We start from the raw sequence: 18,808 nt of genomic DNA on the forward strand, positions 1-18,808 counted from the left end.
CTCAACGCAATGGATGACCTCCACTCTGAGTAGCGTCCCGTAGACCGATAAACTGCCAATCTATACCCAGAGGAATCATAACTAGCAACACTATAATCGGCAGAAACATACCCAGAACTAGACCCAGAAAAGCCATAACTAGCAACACTATAATAAAGAGAACTACAACCAGACAAACCATGACTAGCATAACTATAACCAGTATAACTATAATTAGCAAAGTTATAACCGTTAGAATGGTCACCAACAGAACTCTAGCCAGAAGAATGCATCAGCGTCAAAGGAGCAGGCTAGAAAAGGGCTGGGAAGTAGAGAAGTCTGTGAAGCACAGAACAGCAGATGCTGAAAATCTGAATCAAAATTGAGGCAAGACCAGCATTTACCGGGCCGGTTTGGGTTACTGAGTTGTGGGCACACTGTGTTGGCGCTGGATGCCTGCCAACACTTGTGGACTGCCCCAGATGATTTGATTTGATGCAAACGACACATTTCACTGTGTGTTTCGGTATTCTCTACACATGTGACAAATAAAGCTAATCTTTAATTGCACCCCCACCTCCCTCCCCTTGATTCTGTGCTGCACCTTCCTTCCCTGTCAGATTCCATCATCTGCAGCCCTTTTGTCTCCTCCACCTCTCACCTCTATCGTTCCCTCCACTCTCCCTTCCTCCATCTGCCTATCAGCCCTCCTCATTTGAATCACCTCTTTCTCCACCCCTTCCCTCCACCTTTTTACACCGGCTATCTCACCCCCATCTTCCAGACCAGCTGAAGGGTCTCAGCCCGAAATGTCGACTGTCCCTTTCCCTCCATAGATGCCGCCCGGAGTTTCTCCAGCGTTTTGGGTGTTGAACCTTTCTGACCAAGGCCAGTGATATCTGCTCAGTACTGAAACGCAGTTTTGTGCAGTAGAATCACAGTGCAATACAGCACAGAAACAGGCCCTTTAGCCCATCTTGTCTGTGCCGAACTGTTATTCTGCCTCATCCATTGACCTGTTCCTGGACCATAGCCCTCCTTTTATGTACTTACCTTTGTGTCTTTTAATTTCGTAACTTTATAGTATTTTTATGTCTTGCGCTGTACTGAGAGCAAGACATAAAAATTACTATAAATTTAAAAGAACAAATCTGGTATATTTAAAGTGGAGGATGATAGCTTCTTGATTAATAAGGACGTCAAAGTTTACAGGAAGAAGACAGGAGAATAGGGTTGAGAGGGATAGTAAATCAGTCATGATTGAATAGTGGAGCAGACTCGATGGGCTGAATGGTCTAATTCTGCTTCCATGTCTTTTGGTCTGATGTTAAAACAACAAATTTCATGATGTGCATTAGTGGTAGTAAACCTGATTCTGACTTTGAAAAGTTCAGAGCACGATTTTCTTTCACGGAAGCTGACATCTTACTCAAGCTGTTCCGACTGTATTCCAGGAAATGCCATATCTCCTGTGAGATCTTCAGACCTTCATGCCCACAGATTGTCCACAAGGCACCACCTCCAAGCAGGCCACATCCTTTATAAACTCCGCAGTCATTATCTGATCCAGGAAATGCTTTTCCTCGCTCCATAATCCTGGTTTCACTCAACAGCCACTTCTGGTTGCTTCTGATACAATCTGAGGCTAATTTTAGTGGTTGTCTGGGGAACCCACAGTTCAGAAAACCAGACGGAGTTCTTTTCCCATCCAAAATAAATCTTCTCAGTCTCCCGCATTGGCAGAAGACAGGTGGAAAGAGTGAACTTTGGAAATAAGGGATTGGTTTCCTCAGGACTAAGTAGCCTTCTGATGAATTTTGTTGTGAAATTGATTACAATTATTGAGCATAATGGATGTCAGATACTGACATTATGCTCCTAAGACCTAGGAGTTTAATTAGGCCATTCAGCCCATCAAGTATGCTTTGTAATTCCATCATGGCTAATTTATTATCCCTCTCAACCCCATTCTCCTGCCTGCTCCCCGTAAGCTTTGATGCCCTTACTAATCAAGAACCTATCAACCTCCACTTAAAACATACCCAATGACTGGGCCCTCACAGTCCTATGTGGCAATGAATTCCACAGATTTACCATCCTCTGGCTAAATAAGATACTCCTCATCTCTGCTTTAGAGAGACATCCTTCTATTCTGAGGCTGTGCCCTCTGGTCCTAGACTCCCCCACTATTGGAAACATCCTCTCCACATCCACTCTTTTAGGGCCCTTCTAAATTTGATGGATTTCAGTGAGGCCCCCCGTTATTCTTCTGAACTCTAGCAAGTACGGGTCTAGAGCCATCAAACGCTCCTCATACATTAACCCTTTCATCTCCCAGGATCATTCCTGTAAAACCTCATTTCGACCCTCTCCAATGCCAGCACATCCTTTCTCAAATACGGAGCCCAAAACAGCTCACGGTACTTCAAATGTTGACTGACCAGTGCTTTGTAAAGCCTTGGCAAGCAAAAGTCCCTTCGTGCCATTGCGTCCCTGCTTACCAATGCCTTTTGCCTTTACTGGGTCTGCATCTTCCCATGAATGCCTGTTCAGTTGTCTCTCTAAATAGCTCTGAAACACAGTGGTTGTATCTGACTCTTCCACATCCTCTGACCCAGATATCAAACTATTTCAAAGTAAAAAACCTTTCTCCTCAGCTCCCCATTAAAATTCCTTCCTCTCAACTTAAATCTGTGCCTCCCTTTTAAAGATTTGCTTTGTTTGTCACACGTAGATTGAAGCGTTGAAACACACAGTGAAATGCATCAATTGCATCAAATCAAATCAGCAAGGATCTGCTGGGGGCAGCCCGCAAGGGTCGCCATGCTTCCAGTGCCAACATAGCGTGCCCTAACCCTTAGGTCTTTGCAAGGTGGGAGGTAAACTGGAGCACCCAGAGGAAACTCGCAGGGTCACAAGAAGAGCGTGCAGACTCCTGAGAGTCGGGCGGTGCAGCAAAGCCCAAATTGATGATCACCTTAAAGGGATTGCGCTAACTGCTACGCTACCGTGGCAACCTTGTTTCTCATACCATTACCATGGAATAAAGATCATGCCTGTGTCAGGACACGCCTCAATCACTGCTCTCCAAAACACAAAAAAAAATCCTTGAAGTAAGCAGGCCAGGAGAGATAACTGGGAAATAGTTCAGAAGGATGGTTATAGTTATTAGTGGGGCTCACAGGTCCCTGGGTTGCTTTGGTCCTAAGAACTAGGTTTAAAACTCCCAGCATCCTGAAAATGGCTGAATTTGAATCAAAAATCTCCCAATTTGAAAATGAACAGAACTCACCGAAGGTCCCCTGGGCCTGCACGAAGTGCCTTGGCTTTGTACCACCCCTTTAAAAAGTCAGTCCTTTGATGCCGAGCCTTTCATCTTTTGGAGACTGCAGGTATTGTGTGATTTTCCCAAATATAACACTACTCTAGGTCATTTCCATCAAATGCTTGCCTCTTCCTATGAAGGAGAATCTCTGACTTCAAAGAAGTTACAGATCAAAAGGCATTAACCTTTGAGGGCCAAGCTAGGCCTGAAACGATCTCTCAACTTTTAATGGAACACATACAAAATGCTGGAAGAGCTCAGCAGGTCAGGCAGGATCTATGGAGAAGAATAAACAGTCGACGTTTTGGGCCGAGACCCTTCATCGGGACTGGAAAGGAAGGGGGCAAAAGCCAGATTAAGAAGGTGGGGGGGGGGGGTAGGAGCACAAGCTGGAAGGAGATGGGTGAAGGAAGGTGACAGGATGGTTGGGGGAGGGACTGAATGAGGTGAGGACGTGACAGGTGGAAGAGGTAAAGGGTTGCAATCTGATGGGAAGGGAGGGTGGACTGTGTGAGAAAGTGAAGGAGGGGCATCGGAGGGAGGTGATAGGCAGGTGAGGAAAAGATAAGTGGTTAGAGAGGAGGGAGAATCAGGAAGAGGAAAAGAGAGAAGAAGAGGGGGAGAAATTACTGAAATTACCAAAAGTAGGAGAAATCAATGTTCATGCCATCAAGTTGGAGGCTACCCAGACGGAATAAGGTGTGGCTCCTCCAACTTGAGGGTGGTCTCATCGTGGCAATAGAGGAGGCCATGGATTGACACGTCGGAATGGGAATGGGGATTGGAATTAAAATGGTCGGCTACTGGGAAATCCTGTTTTTGGCAGATGGAGTGAAGGTACTCAACAGCACAGTCATTCTCAACTGGTAATGCTCTTGGCCTGAGTATATTGAGATGGTAAAATGTTGGATGGGAAGTGAAAAAGAGGAAGTGCTTTAGCTGCTGCTGGAGACCAGAGACCTCTGCCGTCTAGATGCAGCTGCAGCCATGGCAACCAGCTGGGCCTTGGGTTCCTATTAAATCTCTCCCCTCTCAACTTAAAAAACTTTTCCTTCTAGGTTTTGGTTCCTTAACTCTAGAAAGAAGTCTGTGTCCAGTCACTCTATCTTGCCCCTCATAATTTTATCATCGTCATTATGTGCCATGTCGTATAATGTGAGTGATCATGACCATTATTGTTCTTGACTAAATTTCCTACGGAGGTGGTTTGCCATTGCCTTCTTCTGGGCAGTGTCTTTACACGATGGGTGACCCCAGCCATTAACAATACCCTTTAGAGATTGTCTGCCTGGTGACAGTGGTCACATAACCAGGACTTGTGATATGTACCAGCTGCTCATATGACCATCCACCATCTGGTCTCATGGCTTCACATGACCCTGATCAGCAGTGGGGAGGGATGGGGCTTAAGAAGGTGCTACGCTTTGCCCAAGGGTGACCTGCAGGCTGGCAAAGGGACGGAACATCTTACACCTCCTTTGGTAGAGATGTATCTGCACCCCGACACCCACACCTCTGTAAGACCACCACACATCCTCCTCCTGTACACCAGTGGAAAATGTTCCCACTTGCCCATACTCCCTCCATACCTCAGTCCATCAAGTCTCAGCAACATCCTCGCAAATCCCGTCTGTACTCTTTCTGGCATAATGGCATCTTTCCTATAGCAAGGCGACCAAAGCTGAGCATGGTATTCAGTTGTGTAGATGTAGAAAGATGTTCCTACCCATTAACTCCATCAGAGTTCCTTCTGAACACACACACGATGCTGGCGGAACTCAGCAGGTCAGGCATCATTAAAGGAAAAGAACGAACAATCAACATTTCGGGCCGAGATCCTTTTGCCTTCCTCGTTGCTTGCCGTATTTGCATGTTCCTTCATCCACTGAACCAGCTTTCCTTCAGTACAATTACCTACATTAAAGATACCAATAACGTTGAAGGAGTACAGGGAAAATCTACAAGGATGTCACGGAACTCGAGGACCTGAGATACAGAGGAAAGGGTGAATAGGTTAAGCCGCAGAGGAGAATGATGGGAGATTTGATAGAGGTACAAAAATTTATTAGGAGTATAGATGCAAACAGACTTTTTCCACTGGTTGGGTGAGACTAGAAATAGAGGTCATAGGTTAAAATGAAATATTTAAGGGGAAACTTCTTCACTTAGAACAGGGGTCCCTAACCTGGGCTCCACAACGGATTGGTGCATGGCGTAAAAAAAATTGTGAACCTCTGACTTAGAGAGTGGTGAGAGAGTGGAACAAACTGCCAGCAGAAATGGTGGATATGGGTTCAGTTTCAACAGCTAAGAGGATTGTGGAGAAGAACATGGATGGGAGGGGTATGGAGGCTATGGTCCAGATCCAGGTTAATGGGACTAGGCAGAAGGTATGGACTAGATGGGCTGAAGGGCCAGTTTCTGTGCTGTAGTTCTCTTTGACTTTATACCATTGTTTAGTAGTACCTTGCCATTAAACGTATCTGTTTTTTCTCTTCTCCCTGCCAACTGGAACATCTTCCTCCTGATGCTCTATCCTCCCAAGTACTCTCTCAGATAGTTCATCTCCATCTCTCCACCCAGGTGGGCTGCACGAAGGTGTACACCAGTACCTCTGACGTCATGACGCACGAAAACTTCCACAAGAAAAATGCACAGCTGATCAACGACGGTTTCCAGCGTTTCCGAGCGACAGAAGACTGCGGGACTTTGGGGTGTCAGTTCTACGGACAGAAAACCACTCACTTCCACTGCAGGTAACTCCTTCCCCTTCGCAATACCTCCGGTATCGGTCGTACCTGGTATGGTCGTCCATCGTATCTGAGGATGATGGGAAACCTGTGCGGGAGAGTTTTGAAAGTGGAAGCGCCCTTGCACCGGGGCGGTTCAACTCCCTTGACCTCAGAATTCTGGGTCCAGCGGTACGAGTGGTCGTCACTGCTGGGGTCTTCCTTGGTTGCAGTAGATGACCGTGAGTCCTTTCGTGCCCTTCACTCCCACAAAGCCTTGCAGAATCGTCTTCCTGGCTGTTGGACCGCACTGCAGATCTCATCCGCCAGTACACCAGAGCTGACTTCACACATACTTATCTCACTGGAGTATGAGGCCGACTACCCTCACCTGGTTTAACTGCCTGTCAAGGCTGGATACTAGGTGGGGCCACTGCTGCATGCAAACAGCTACTTGGAGCTACAGGTGGGAGCTGAGTGTCTGGTGGGGACCAAAGGTGAGTGAGCTGCCCTGGAATGGACACAACAAACCCCTTCACCAGAGGGGCTTACCCCTCCTTGGATACCCCATACACCCCAATCTGTTGTGGTAGCGGCTCATTATTTTCACGTGTACTGAGATGTAGTGAGATGTGTTTGTTCGTGTCCACTCTGGTCAGATCTCCCCATGCATATGTACGTCAAGGTTGTAAAAAGTAAAACAGAATGCGGAACGTAATGGTGCAGCTGCCGAGAAAATGTGATGCGTTTAGACCAATAATGTGCCGGGGCCATGATGAGGACGAGGTTTGGGTGGCGCGGTACTGTAGTGGTCGTCAGAACGTGACTCCAGTCCAATTCCCGCCACTCTCTAAAAGAGTCTGTATGTTCTCCACATGACCACGAGGGTGCTCTGGTTTCCTCCCACATTCCAAAGAGGTACAGGTTTGCAGATTAATTCGTCTCGTTGTGTAATTGGAGGACACAGGCTCGTTGGGGCCAGAGGGACCTGTTACCGTCCTGTATCTCTAATGCAGGGTTCCCAACCTTTTTTAGGCCATGGACCCCGGCCATTAACCGAGGGGCCTGGGGACCCCAGGTTGGGAACCCCTGCTCTAATTGAACTGGGAGATCAAGGGTTCATCTTTTAGCATGTTGGGCATTCTCTCAAGAGTTCAGAGGGCAACAGGTTATGTTGCAGCTTTATAAACTCTGGTTAGGCCACGTCTGGAGTATTGCATACAGATCTGGACACCCACTGTAAGAAGGATGTTGAGGCTGTAGAGAGGGCACAGAAGAGGTTTACCGGGATGCTGCCTGGTTTAGAGGGCATGTGGTATCATGAGAGGCTGGGTAAACTTGTGTTGTTTTCTCTGAAGGCCGGAGGCTGAGAGGTTTATAAGATTATGAGAGGCATAGATAAAGTAGGCAGGGAGTATCTGTTTCCCAGGGGTTGGAATGTCCTATACCAGGGGACGTTCATTGAAGTTGAGAGGGAGTAGGTTCAAAGGGAATGTGAGGGGTAAGAATTTTACTTGGAGATTGGTGGTAGAGGCAAACATGTTGGAGGCTTTTAAGAGATGTTTAGAAAGGCACATGGATGTAAGGAAGATGGACATGGAGTAGGGAGGAGGGATTAGTGTTTGGGTGTTTTTGATTTGTTTTTAGCTGGTTCAGCACAAGATTGTGGGCCGAATGGCCTGTTCCTGTGCTGGCCATGCACTTTAAGAAATTAATGGGCAGACTGTTGTTTAGGTGGGGAGAGATTTCAAAATGCAGAGAAGCAAAGGGATTTGGAGTCCTTGTGCAGGATACCCTAAAGCCTAGCCTCCAGATGAGTTGGTGGTGAGGAAAGCAAATGCAATGTTGGCATTCATTTCTGGAGGTCTAGAATATAAGAGCAGGGGTGTGATGTTGAGATCCTATAGGGCACTCGTGAAACCACACGGAGTACTGTGTGCAGTTTTGGGCTCCCTATTTTAGAAAAGATATACTGACATTAGAGAAGGTTCAGAGAATGATTCCAGGAATGAGAGGGTTACCGTATGAGGACTGTCTGGCAGCTCTTGGGCTGTATTCTCTGGAGTTCAGGAGAATGAGGGGGATCTCATAGAAACATTCTGAATATTAAAAAGCCTGAACAGATTAGATATGGCAAAGTTATTTCCCATGGTAGGGGATTCTAGGACAAGAGGGCACAACTTCAGGATTGAAGGACATCCATTTAGAACAGCAATGCGGAGAAATTACTTTAGTCAGAGCGTGGTAAATCTGTGGAATTTGTTGCCACGAGCGGCTGTGGAGGCCAAGTCATTGGGTGCATTTAAGGCAGAGATAGATAGGTTCTTGATTAGCCAGGACTTCAAAGGGTATGGGGAGGAGACAGGGGAGTGGGGATGACTGGAAGAATTGGATCAGCCATGATTGAATGGTGGAGCAGGCTCAATGGGCTGAATGGCCTACTTCTGCTCCTATATCTTATGGTCTATGTTCTAGTATGAGGAGAGCAAGACAGAGACTGTCCTTGAGTTCAGTGGTACATGGTTTCAAAGCACTCTGGTGTTCCTAACCAAGCTACAGCTAATACTTTGGCAGGTAAACAGAAATGCCTCATGTGGTGCGTAAGCCAAGTGAGTTGCAAGAGCTGCCTTCATTGTGGTTGTCAGTGTTGTGGGGGCCCAAGTTCCAGGGAGAGATAATGGAGGACATGGACCAAACACAGTCACGGCCACCTTGTACGAGAAAGATGAATTCTTGATACCTTGTTCTACCTCGTTGCCCTTGCACCTTATCAATCTGTCTGCTCTGCACTTGCTCTCCAATTGTAACACAATATTCTGCACTCTCTTAGTGTTTTCCCTTCTTATGCCACCTCAGAGTATTTATGTATGGGATGATATTGATGCAGTTCTGGAAAAGCAAGTCCATGGCTATACCTCTTAGGAGTTTGAGGACTGAAGTCTGATTGCCAATTACTCTAACAAAAATCTATATGGAGAACATTCTGACTGGTTGCATCCCCACCTGGTATGGAGGCTCCAATGCCCAGGGTCATCAGAGTCTACAGATGGTAGTAAACTCAGCCAGCTCTATCATGAGCGCTAACCACTCAGCCATCAAGGACATCTTCAAAAGGTGGTCCCTCAAAGAGGCAGCATCCATCATTAAGGACCCTCACCATCCAGGACATGACCCTTTTCTCATTACTACCACCAGGGAGGTACAGGAACCTAAAGACCCATACTCAACACCTTTAGAAACACTGTTGACCCCTCTGCTATCAGATTACTGAATGGTCCAGAAACCCGTGAACACCACCTCACTATTCCTCTTTGGCACTCGATATCCGATGTAATTTACTTTTATATTGGTGATTTTTAAAAAAATTATTGCACTGTAATGTTGCCACAAAACAAATTTAACAACACTACTGTGCAAGAGTCTTTGGCACTGTAGATTTTTTATATGGTGTCCGATGGTACGGCCTCCACTGAGCCCTGATCTCAACATAATCGAGGCTGCCTGGGATTACCTGGAGAGACAGAGGCAAGCAAGACAGCCAAAGTCTGCAGAGGAACTGTGGCAAGTTCTCCAAGATACTTAGAACCACTTACCAGGCAGCTTTCTTATCAAACTTCACAACAATGTACCTAAGAGAATTGGCACAGTTTTAAAGGCAAAAGTTGGTCATACCAAATATTGATTTGATTTAGTTTTTTTTTACTGTTTACTGCTCTTTATAGTTAATGTTTTCGATATTTAGAAACGTTTCATTCTTTTTGACAGCATCTTCGCTTTGCTGAATTTTTTCTACATGTGCCTAAGATTTTTGCACAGTACCGTATGTGTCAGAGATAATAAACCTGACTGGGATTCTGATCTGCCTGGAAGCCATGTAAACAAAGTTTATCACTCTCCCTCGGTCCATGTGACAGTACTAAATCAATTACCAATGGATCAGCATGAATAAATTGGACCAAAGGGCCTAATTCATGGTGTGTTATTCTGTCTCTATAATCCCAGGCGGGCGTATTGGGACAGGGGTCACACGGCACCTATTCAGTAACCTCTCACCTTCCCACAGGCGCGCTGGCTGCACGTTCACCTTCAAGAACAAGTGTGACATCGAGAAGCACAAGAGCTACCACATCAAGGATGACGCCTACGCCAAGGACGGCTTCAAGAAGTTCTACAAGTATGAGGAGTGCAAATACGAGGGCTGCGTGTACAGCAAGGCCACCAACCACTTCCACTGCATCCGCCTGGGCTGCGGCTTCACCTTCACCTCCACCAGCCAGATGACGTCGCACAAGCGCAAGCACGAGCGCCGCCACATCCGCAGCGCGGGGGGGCTGGGACTCGCCTCCCAGCTGCTGGGCCGCAAGGACGCCGAGCAGGACGACTCCAGCAACGACGACCTCATCGACTACTCCGCCATCAGCAGCAAGAACTCGAGCCTGAGCGCCTCCCCGACCAGCCAGCAGTCCTCGGTTCCCATCGTGCTGCCCGCTCCCTCCAGCGAGATCCCCAACGCCCAGGCCGTCAAGCCCGTCACCAAGATGCCCACCCTGCTCTCCCAGACGCTGCCCAGCTCCATCCCGGTGGCGCTGGCCCTCTCCAACGCCGGGATGTCGGCCGGCGGGCCCTTCTTCCCAATGCTGCCCAGCAGGGTGTCCGTGGCCCTGCCGGTCTCGGCCGCCGGCCTGATCTCCGCCATCTCCTCCAGCATCTCCAGCCTGCCCACTGAGTCGCCCTCGCAAGCCGTCTCAGCCTCGGGCAGCCCGGCCGCCGCGTCCATCATGGAGAAGATGACAGCGAGCAAGGGTCTCATCTCACCCATGATGGCCCGCCTCGCTGCTGCTGCCCTCAAGCCCTCCGCCCCGACAGAGGCAGGTAAGCCAGCTGGGGTTTACCACTTGGCGTTTTAAGGGATTACAGAGTGCGGGGGCCGCTCTGTCAGTGCCCAGGTATGAGGCGAGGTATATCCTCGTCTCCTAGTCTAGAGTGCCATGAAGCTGGCGAGGGTGCAGAAAGATTCACGAGGATGTGGGGAGACTGACAGATGACTTTATAAAGTCACCAGGAATATAGATAAGCTGCACACGCAACAGGCTGGAGGATCTCAGCAGGTCGGTCAGCATCCGTGGAAATGAGCAGTCAACGTCTCGGGCCAAGGCAAGTCCTGACGAAGGGTCTCGGCCCGAGACATTGACTGCTCGGTTCCACGGATGCTGCCCGACCTGCTGAGATCCTCCAGCCTGTTGTCCGTATTGCTTTGACCCCAGCATCCGCAGAGTACTTTGTGTTTACGATATTGATAAGCTGAATGCACTCACTCTTTTCCCACAAGGCAAGGGAGTTAAAAGTCTAAAGGACATAGAGTTAAAGATTAGTTTTATTTTTCACATGAACATCGAAACATCCAGTGAAATGCACAATTTCCATCAAATCAAATCAGCGAGGATTGGACAAGACAACACACAGTTGTCACCACACTCCCGATGTCAACTCACTCACCCGAACCGTTGGACTTTGGACAGTGGTGGGAAACCAGAGCACCCGAAGGAAACCTCAGAGCTCACGGGGAGGACATGCAAACTCCTCACAGACAGTGGAAGCTGATGGGCTGCCAACCACGGCCTACAAGCCCCATCTGCCCAAAGCGACTTGTCTTAAGGCACCAGAAACCCACCTTTGCCCCTTCTCCTGTCAGTAGAAACGGTTCTGCCAGGCTTAGTTGCTAATCCACACGTGAAGGCCGGGAGCTGGACTTGGTTGTCAGAGGCTTACCCCCCCCCCCCCACCCCCAACCTCTAACAACTTTGTAATCAAGAGGAAAGGATCTTGAAGTGGACTGTCAGGGTCAATGGGGATGGAATGTAAGTCTTGGTGACAGTGCGCAGTGGGTATGTGTATTGCATGTCAGTCTCCCCACCCTTCAATGCTTGATCGTAATCAATGCATGAAAATAAGTACAATGCCATAGAATCATAGAACACCTCAGCACAGAAACAGGCCCACCAGTGCCTTATGCATTCCAACATAACATTCCAATTCCTGTACTCAGTGATCTCATTTATGAAGGCCAGTGTGCCTAAAGCTCCCTTTGCAACCCTCCCTTACTGTGAGCCACTTTCAAGGAATTATGCATCCACGTTCCCAGATCCCTTTGTTCTACTGCACACCTCAACGTCTTACCACTCACTGTACAAGTCCTATCCTGGTTTGTCCTCCTAAAGTGAAACACCTCACGCTTGTCAGCATTAAAGGGTCTCGGCCCGAAAGGTCAACTTTTCATTCATTTCCACAGATGCTGCCTGACCTGCTGAGTTCCTCCGGCATGTTATGCGTGTTGCTTTGGGTTTCCAGCATCTGCAGGCTTCCACGTGTTCATGATTTGCCATTCTCTCAGCCCATTTTCCAAGTGGTCCAAATCCCACTGCAAACTTTGATGGTTTTCCTTGTTGTCCACTCCGCCCCCAATCTTGGTGTCGTCTGTCAATCTACCAATCCAGTTTACCTCAGTATTACCCACATCATTGACATAGATGACAAACAACAACAGATCCAGCATCACGTTACATGTTCAATAGACAAAATCCTCTCAGAAACTCTGACAGCTTTTAACATATTTCACATATAAAGGCTTGTAATTCAGAGAGTATCCTTGGACCATGCCACCCCCAGGGCTCCTTGTGTTATACTGCATCCATTAATTGTCGGTGAATCTTTAAAAGAAATCTAATGTGCCATTAATTTCCTCCTTCAGTAAAGACCTTGTTACGATCCCAACAGAAGGCAAGATTGTTTCCTCTTTATTCTGTGTAAAAAGTTTAAATATTTGGCTAAATTGATTTGAGCTTCATGGTCCTGAAGTTTGACTCTGATTTGAGGGATTTTTTTTTCCCAGGGTTACTCTTTATTGAGCAAGTCTACATGTTAATATGATAACACTCCAAAACCTAATTAACAGTTCAAATCCCCAGAAGACAGAGTAAATCTAGGTGTGAATGGAAGACCAAAGGACTTCCTATGTCTTTGATATAATTAAAAAAAAGGATAAATCTGACTGAGATATTTTAAGGACAGATTTATTTTCTAATCACATCCACTCAGTGACACACATACCTCCTGTACCTAATAAAATGCCTCCCAATGAGTACATGTTCATGGTATTCTGCTGCTGTAGCCCATCCACTTCGAGGTTTGACGTGTTGTGTGTTCAGAGATGCTCTTCTCCACACCACTGTTGTAACGCCTGGTTATCTGAGTTACAGTCACCTTCCTGTCAGCTTGAACCAGTCTGACCGTTCTCCTCTGACCTCTCTCACTAACAAGGCATTTTTGCCCACAGAACTGCTGCTCTGGAATTTTTCTGGTGTTTTTTTTTTGCACCATTCTCTGTAAACCCTAGAGGTTGTGTGTGAAAATCCCAGGAGGTCAGCAGCTTCTGAGATACTCAAACCACTCTGTCTGCCACCAGAATCTTTCCACAGTCAAGATCACTAAGATCGCATTTCTTCCCCAATCTGATGTTTGGTCTGAACAACAACTGAACCTCTTGACCGTGTCTGCAGGCTTTTATGCTGCCACATGATTGGCTGATTAGATATTTGCATTAACAGCAAGTGTACCTAATAAAGTGGCCACTGTGTGTATGTTGGATCTCTGAAGCTAATCCCTGCAGTCTCCTCCCATATTTAACTTTTCAGTGACTGGGTTTGGTTCAATTAAAGGACTCCTACTTGCAGACTAATCATTCTTAATCAAGTTTGATGAGTGTCTCCTGCATGTGCTTGGCTAAGGGTTCCCCATGTCATATTGAGCAGGTTTAAAGCCTTTTGAAAGAATGGGTTAAATCCCCCTACCTCCTGAGGACAAGGAGCCAGAGTCCACCCAGCTCACCACATTCTAAAACGACGTAAGTGTCAGGGTTAGTGAGTTGTGGGCATGCTACGTTGGCACGTCTCTGAAGTATATTGGTCGTTAACACAAATGACGCATTTCACTGTATCTTTCGATCTACGTGTGACAAATAAAACTGATCTCATCTCCACCATCCTGTGTAGACTTCAGAACCTGGAACTCAGGGGCACGAGCAGTGCTCTGGAGCAACTCAGCGCATCAAACAGCATCTGTGAGGCCTAACGCAAGGTTTCGACCCGAAATGCTCGGTAATTCCTTTCCTCCCTCAGACGCTAATCGACCCACTGAGTTCTTCCAGCAGATACTGACGCGCAGTTTTGTTCTGCGTTGACGCGAATAGGTGGTCCGTCAAATTCAGCTTCATAGTTTCCCAAAAGGATGGGTGTGTTAAAGTTACATCTGATGCATGAGATCACACATCAGCCTGAATCTGATGGTTCTGCACAGGCTGGCATCAATGTTAACTCTGGTCCCTAGGTGAGATAATGGCTCACCTTGTAACTTGATTACCTCATTCAAGGGCATAGCTAAGGTGAACTGTCATAACCTTTTCCCCAGGATAGGGAACTTCAGGACTGGAAGAGAGTGGTTAAAGGTGAGAGGGGAAAGGTTTAGAAGTGACCTGGGAAAATGGAACAAGTTTCTAGAGGAATAAGTCGAGTCAGAACTTTTCTTTTTGGGGATCTTTTCCCGAACAACATTGCCCACAGTGACAGTGCTTGAAAGCTGCCAACACAAGAGATTCTGTAGATGGTGGAAACCCAAAGCGACACCGAGAAAATGCTGGAGGAGCTCAGCAGGTCTGGCAGCATCTGTGGAGAGGAATAAACAGTCGACGTTTTGGGCTGAGACCCTTCATCAGGTCTGGAAAGGAAGGGGGAAGAAGCCAGAATAAGGAGATGGGGACAGAGGGAGGAGGACAAGCTGGCGTGTGATAGGTGAAACGAGGTGAGGAAGAAGGTGGGTGGGTGGGGAAACGGGGAATAAAATGAGAGGCAGGGAGGTAATAGGTGGAAGGAGTGAAGATTTAAAGAAGGAGGAATCTAACAGTAGAGGAGAGTGGACCGGTTCTCTTCAAAGTAGCTCTGGGGACATCCTGGGCTTATGAAAGGAGCAACAGTAATACAAGGCTTCTTTTGGAAACAGACAGTACATGAAGAAAGGAGAAGGTCACTAAACAAGGTACTTTATCTTCACTTAACCAGCTGACTTGAGAAATAGCACTGTCTTTTTTTAAAAAAAAGAAATCTTTTTCTTCTGCCTGAGGGCAAATTAATATTTCAGTCACTCGGGTATTTCTGGAAAAGCAGGAACTAGGCAGTTCTGTCAGCATATTTTTTTTTTACTTCTTGCACATGCCGAATTTAAATATCTTGCTTATAAATTTGATTGGTGTGTGGGGGGGTTTGGGGGGGTCACGCTGTTTGAACTGATCTGATTGGTTGTCAAGTTTGATCTGACAGAGACGGCAGATGTTCCTGTTGGGCATGCTCTGTGAGAGGCTGCGACGTTTCCATAGAAACCGAGGCATCCTGAAAGGAGATGAAGGTTGTCTACCACTCTGAACCTGCCACTGCTTCTCAGCATTAACATGGTATTTAATGAATGGTTAAGAGGCAGGACCACAAATTAGTTATGACAAGCGCAGCTTAAAAACAAAGACTTCTTTCCTCGTTCTGTTTTACCCTCGTTTCCGACTCCTGAGAATCCTGATGGGCGGTTGTCATTTTCTGATAATTATCACTTCACTTGTTCCATCGCAGAGTGGAAGTCAGAACCAATCTCGTCACGGGGAACATCGCTGACCAGCGAGGGTTTATTGTTGTGCGCTTTCTCCTCTCGTTGCAGGGAATGGACAGCCAACGCCAGCAAACCAGTTCAGCCTGATCGAGCTCAAGCAGGAGGCCGGTGACACTGTCAAGACACAAACCCAGGATCAGAGTCTTGATCTCAGCCTGAAGGACCACGGGTACGGAGCTGGTTGGAATGCGAGGCCACACGCTTAGAGCTAGAAACTAAAAAGAGGGGATGCTGGAGGTGCACCAGCGGGTGGGGCTGGTAGCCGTCATCTCCGGTGAACCCAGTTCAATCCTGACCTCCGCTGCTAGCTGGGAGGAATTACCGTGTCCTCCTTGTGACCCATGACCCACCACATCCCAAAGTTATTTTACATGGGGGGTTAATACAGCTAGATCATCCACTGGCGTAGCAAGTGACCAACTAAATGGAAGTTGAGAAATAGTGGCCTGTGGGGGAAATGGGGCTGCAAGGGGTCAGCCTGGACTCAATGGGCAGAATGGCTTCCAGTGTCCCTATAAGTAATGGACATTGGTATTTAGTTTATTATTGTCACGTTCAGCGAGACATTGAAAAGTTTATAAAACCATCCGTACAGATCATTTCAAAAGCATCAGTGCATTGAGATAGTACAAAGCAACAACAGAACACGAGATAAAGCGTTACTGTTACAGAGAAAGTGTAAAGCAGGCAGGCAATAAGTTCAAAGTAAACTTATTATCAAAGTACATATATGTCACCATATACAACCCTGAGATTCATTTTCTTGCGTGCATACTCAAATCCAGTAACTGTACTAGAATCAATGAAAGACCTCCCCCAACAGGGCAAACAACTGGTGTGCAAAGTACCACAAGCTCTGCAAATACAAACGAAAGAAATAATCAATAAGCAATAAATATCAAGAATATGAGATGACAAGTCCTTGAAAATGAGTCCGTACGTTGTGGGAACATTTCAGTGGGGCAATTGAAGTTGAGTGAAGTTATCTCCTTTGGTTCAAGATGGTTGAGGGGGAGTAACTGTTCCTGAACCTGGTGGTGGTGTTCCTTTGCGATGATTGCTATTTTCCTCGACAAAACTCCCTGTAGATGTGATCAATGGTGGGGAGGGCATTACCCGTGATGGACTGGACCATGGCCACTATTTTTTGTAGAGTTTTATGTTCAAGGGCATTGGTATTTCCATACCAGGTTGCGATATAACCAGTCAATATACTCTCCACCACACATCTATAGATGTCTGTCAAAGTTTTAGGTGCCAATTCTTTGCAAACTCCTAAGGAAGTAGAGGCACTGCCGTGCTTTCTTTGTAATTGCACTTGTGTGCTGGACCCAGGATAGATCCTCTAAAAGGTTGCTGACCCTCTCCACCTCTGATTCCCCCGATAAGGACTGGCTGATGGACCTCTGGTTTCCTCCTCCTGAAGTCAATAATCAGCTCCTTGGTCTCGTTGACAGTGAGTGAGAGGTTCTTGTTGTGGCACCTCTGAGCCAGAAGGTACAAAGCTCGACTGTAAGGTCAAGAATAATCTAGAATATCCAGTAGATCTGTTCGGGAGTCTTGTAATATTGGGATAAAAGCTGTCCTGGAGTCTGGTGCTGCATGTTTCAAAGTTTTCTCTTCAGGAAAGTCTAGATTTTCAGAGATTCCTGGGTGAAGATATTCCCTCTCATCTCCATCATTAAGGGCTTATCACTAGGGCAGGGGAAACAATGCCAGCATTTAATGTCCAGCCTTATTTGCCCCTGAACTAAGGAGGTGGTGTAGAGTCACCCTCATTTGTGGATCTGGGTCACATATAGATCCAGACTGTTTAAGAATAATACAATTCTCTAAATAAAAAACAGAAATAGCTCATCCCAGCATCTGTGGAAAGAGAAACAGATTATATTTCAAGTTGCAGCCCCTTTGTTAATTCTGTTTCTCTCCCCCATGGAAGCTGCCTAACCTACTGAGTCTTCCTACCATTTTCTGTTTTTTTTTTACTTTACATTCCTAACATTTAAATTTTCTTTGACTGTGAGTTCTTTCCCTGAAGGGCATTCATGAACCAGATGGGCTTTTACAACATTTGAGTAGTTTCATGGTCACAGTTACTGAGATTAGCTTTTTTTTATTCCAGAATTAATTAATTACTTAAACTTAAATTCCCCAGCTGTTGTGGTGGGACTTGAACTCTTGTCTCCAGATCAATAACCCAGCTCTCTGGATACCAGTCCAGTGACAATTACAATTCACATGTATCAAATTAGTTCTTGGGGCCAGAGAGTTTATAAGTAGTGTTTATGGTCATCAAAAAATCACGTGTAACTAAGCATAACACTTTGAAGGTACTTTACAGGAAGATAGTGAATAGATTATGGATAGTATTTGTGTAGATGCCATAAACAGCGGACCTCAGGGGACAATGAACACTTTGTTCGAGCGGCCGGTACTAGGCAAATCAGCTGCGCATAATCACTTGGTTGTGCCCTTGCACGACCCAACTCCGTCCTTTAATGAAATAGCAAATAGGAGCAGGAGTAGGAAGTTCTGTCATCATTTCTACTGCCTTGGCCTTGTTGAATCGGCAGATGTTATGATCCAGAGGTTCTTCAGAAGCCAAGAATGAAGCATAAAACTTGGTTATTATGACCATTTTATTGGGTGTTCTTACAAAAAAAGTAACAGTAAATAATTATCTGTAAGGAATGGAGAGAACAAGGCACTGATTTGCTGTTGTCTGACACTAAAAATTAGCTCAGACTAGACCAGGGGTTCCCAACCTTTTTTATGCCATGGACACACACCATTAACCAAGGGGTCCGTGGGTCCCAGGTCGGGAACCACTGGACTAGACAGATGAAGAAAGCTTCATCCTGACGAAGGGTCTCGGCCCGAAATGTCATGTCCGTAGATGCTGCCTGACTTGCTGAGTTTCATCAGCATCTGCAGACTTTCTAGTGCTGCTGATAAAGGGTAAGGGGTTCTGGCTGATTGCCTTGCTCCTCTGTTGTGCACAGGCCTTATTGGGCTCATACACTGTTCAGGCAGAACTGGGAGATCATGATCCCAAGGAGCATGGACATGA

The 18,808-nt window shown here is 46.5% G+C and overlaps 1 protein-coding gene across 1 annotated transcript in view; it reads left to right on the forward strand.

Moving 5' to 3' along the window:
• The window catches only part of casz1 (castor zinc finger 1), a 145,425-nt gene that overhangs the window by 71,348 nt on the left and 55,269 nt on the right, over positions 1-18,808 (forward strand). Inside the window, exons 11-13 of the mRNA XM_059951623.1 lie at positions 5,888-6,060; positions 10,097-10,905; positions 15,787-15,907. Of these exons, the coding sequence (XP_059807606.1) occupies positions 5,888-6,060; positions 10,097-10,905; positions 15,787-15,907 (1,103 nt within the window). The remainder of the gene's footprint in view (positions 1-5,887; positions 6,061-10,096; positions 10,906-15,786; positions 15,908-18,808) is intronic.

Source organism: Hypanus sabinus, chromosome 27 (genome assembly GCF_030144855.1).
Source record: "Hypanus sabinus isolate sHypSab1 chromosome 27, sHypSab1.hap1, whole genome shotgun sequence".
Taxonomy (NCBI): domain Eukaryota; kingdom Metazoa; phylum Chordata; class Chondrichthyes; order Myliobatiformes; family Dasyatidae; genus Hypanus; species Hypanus sabinus.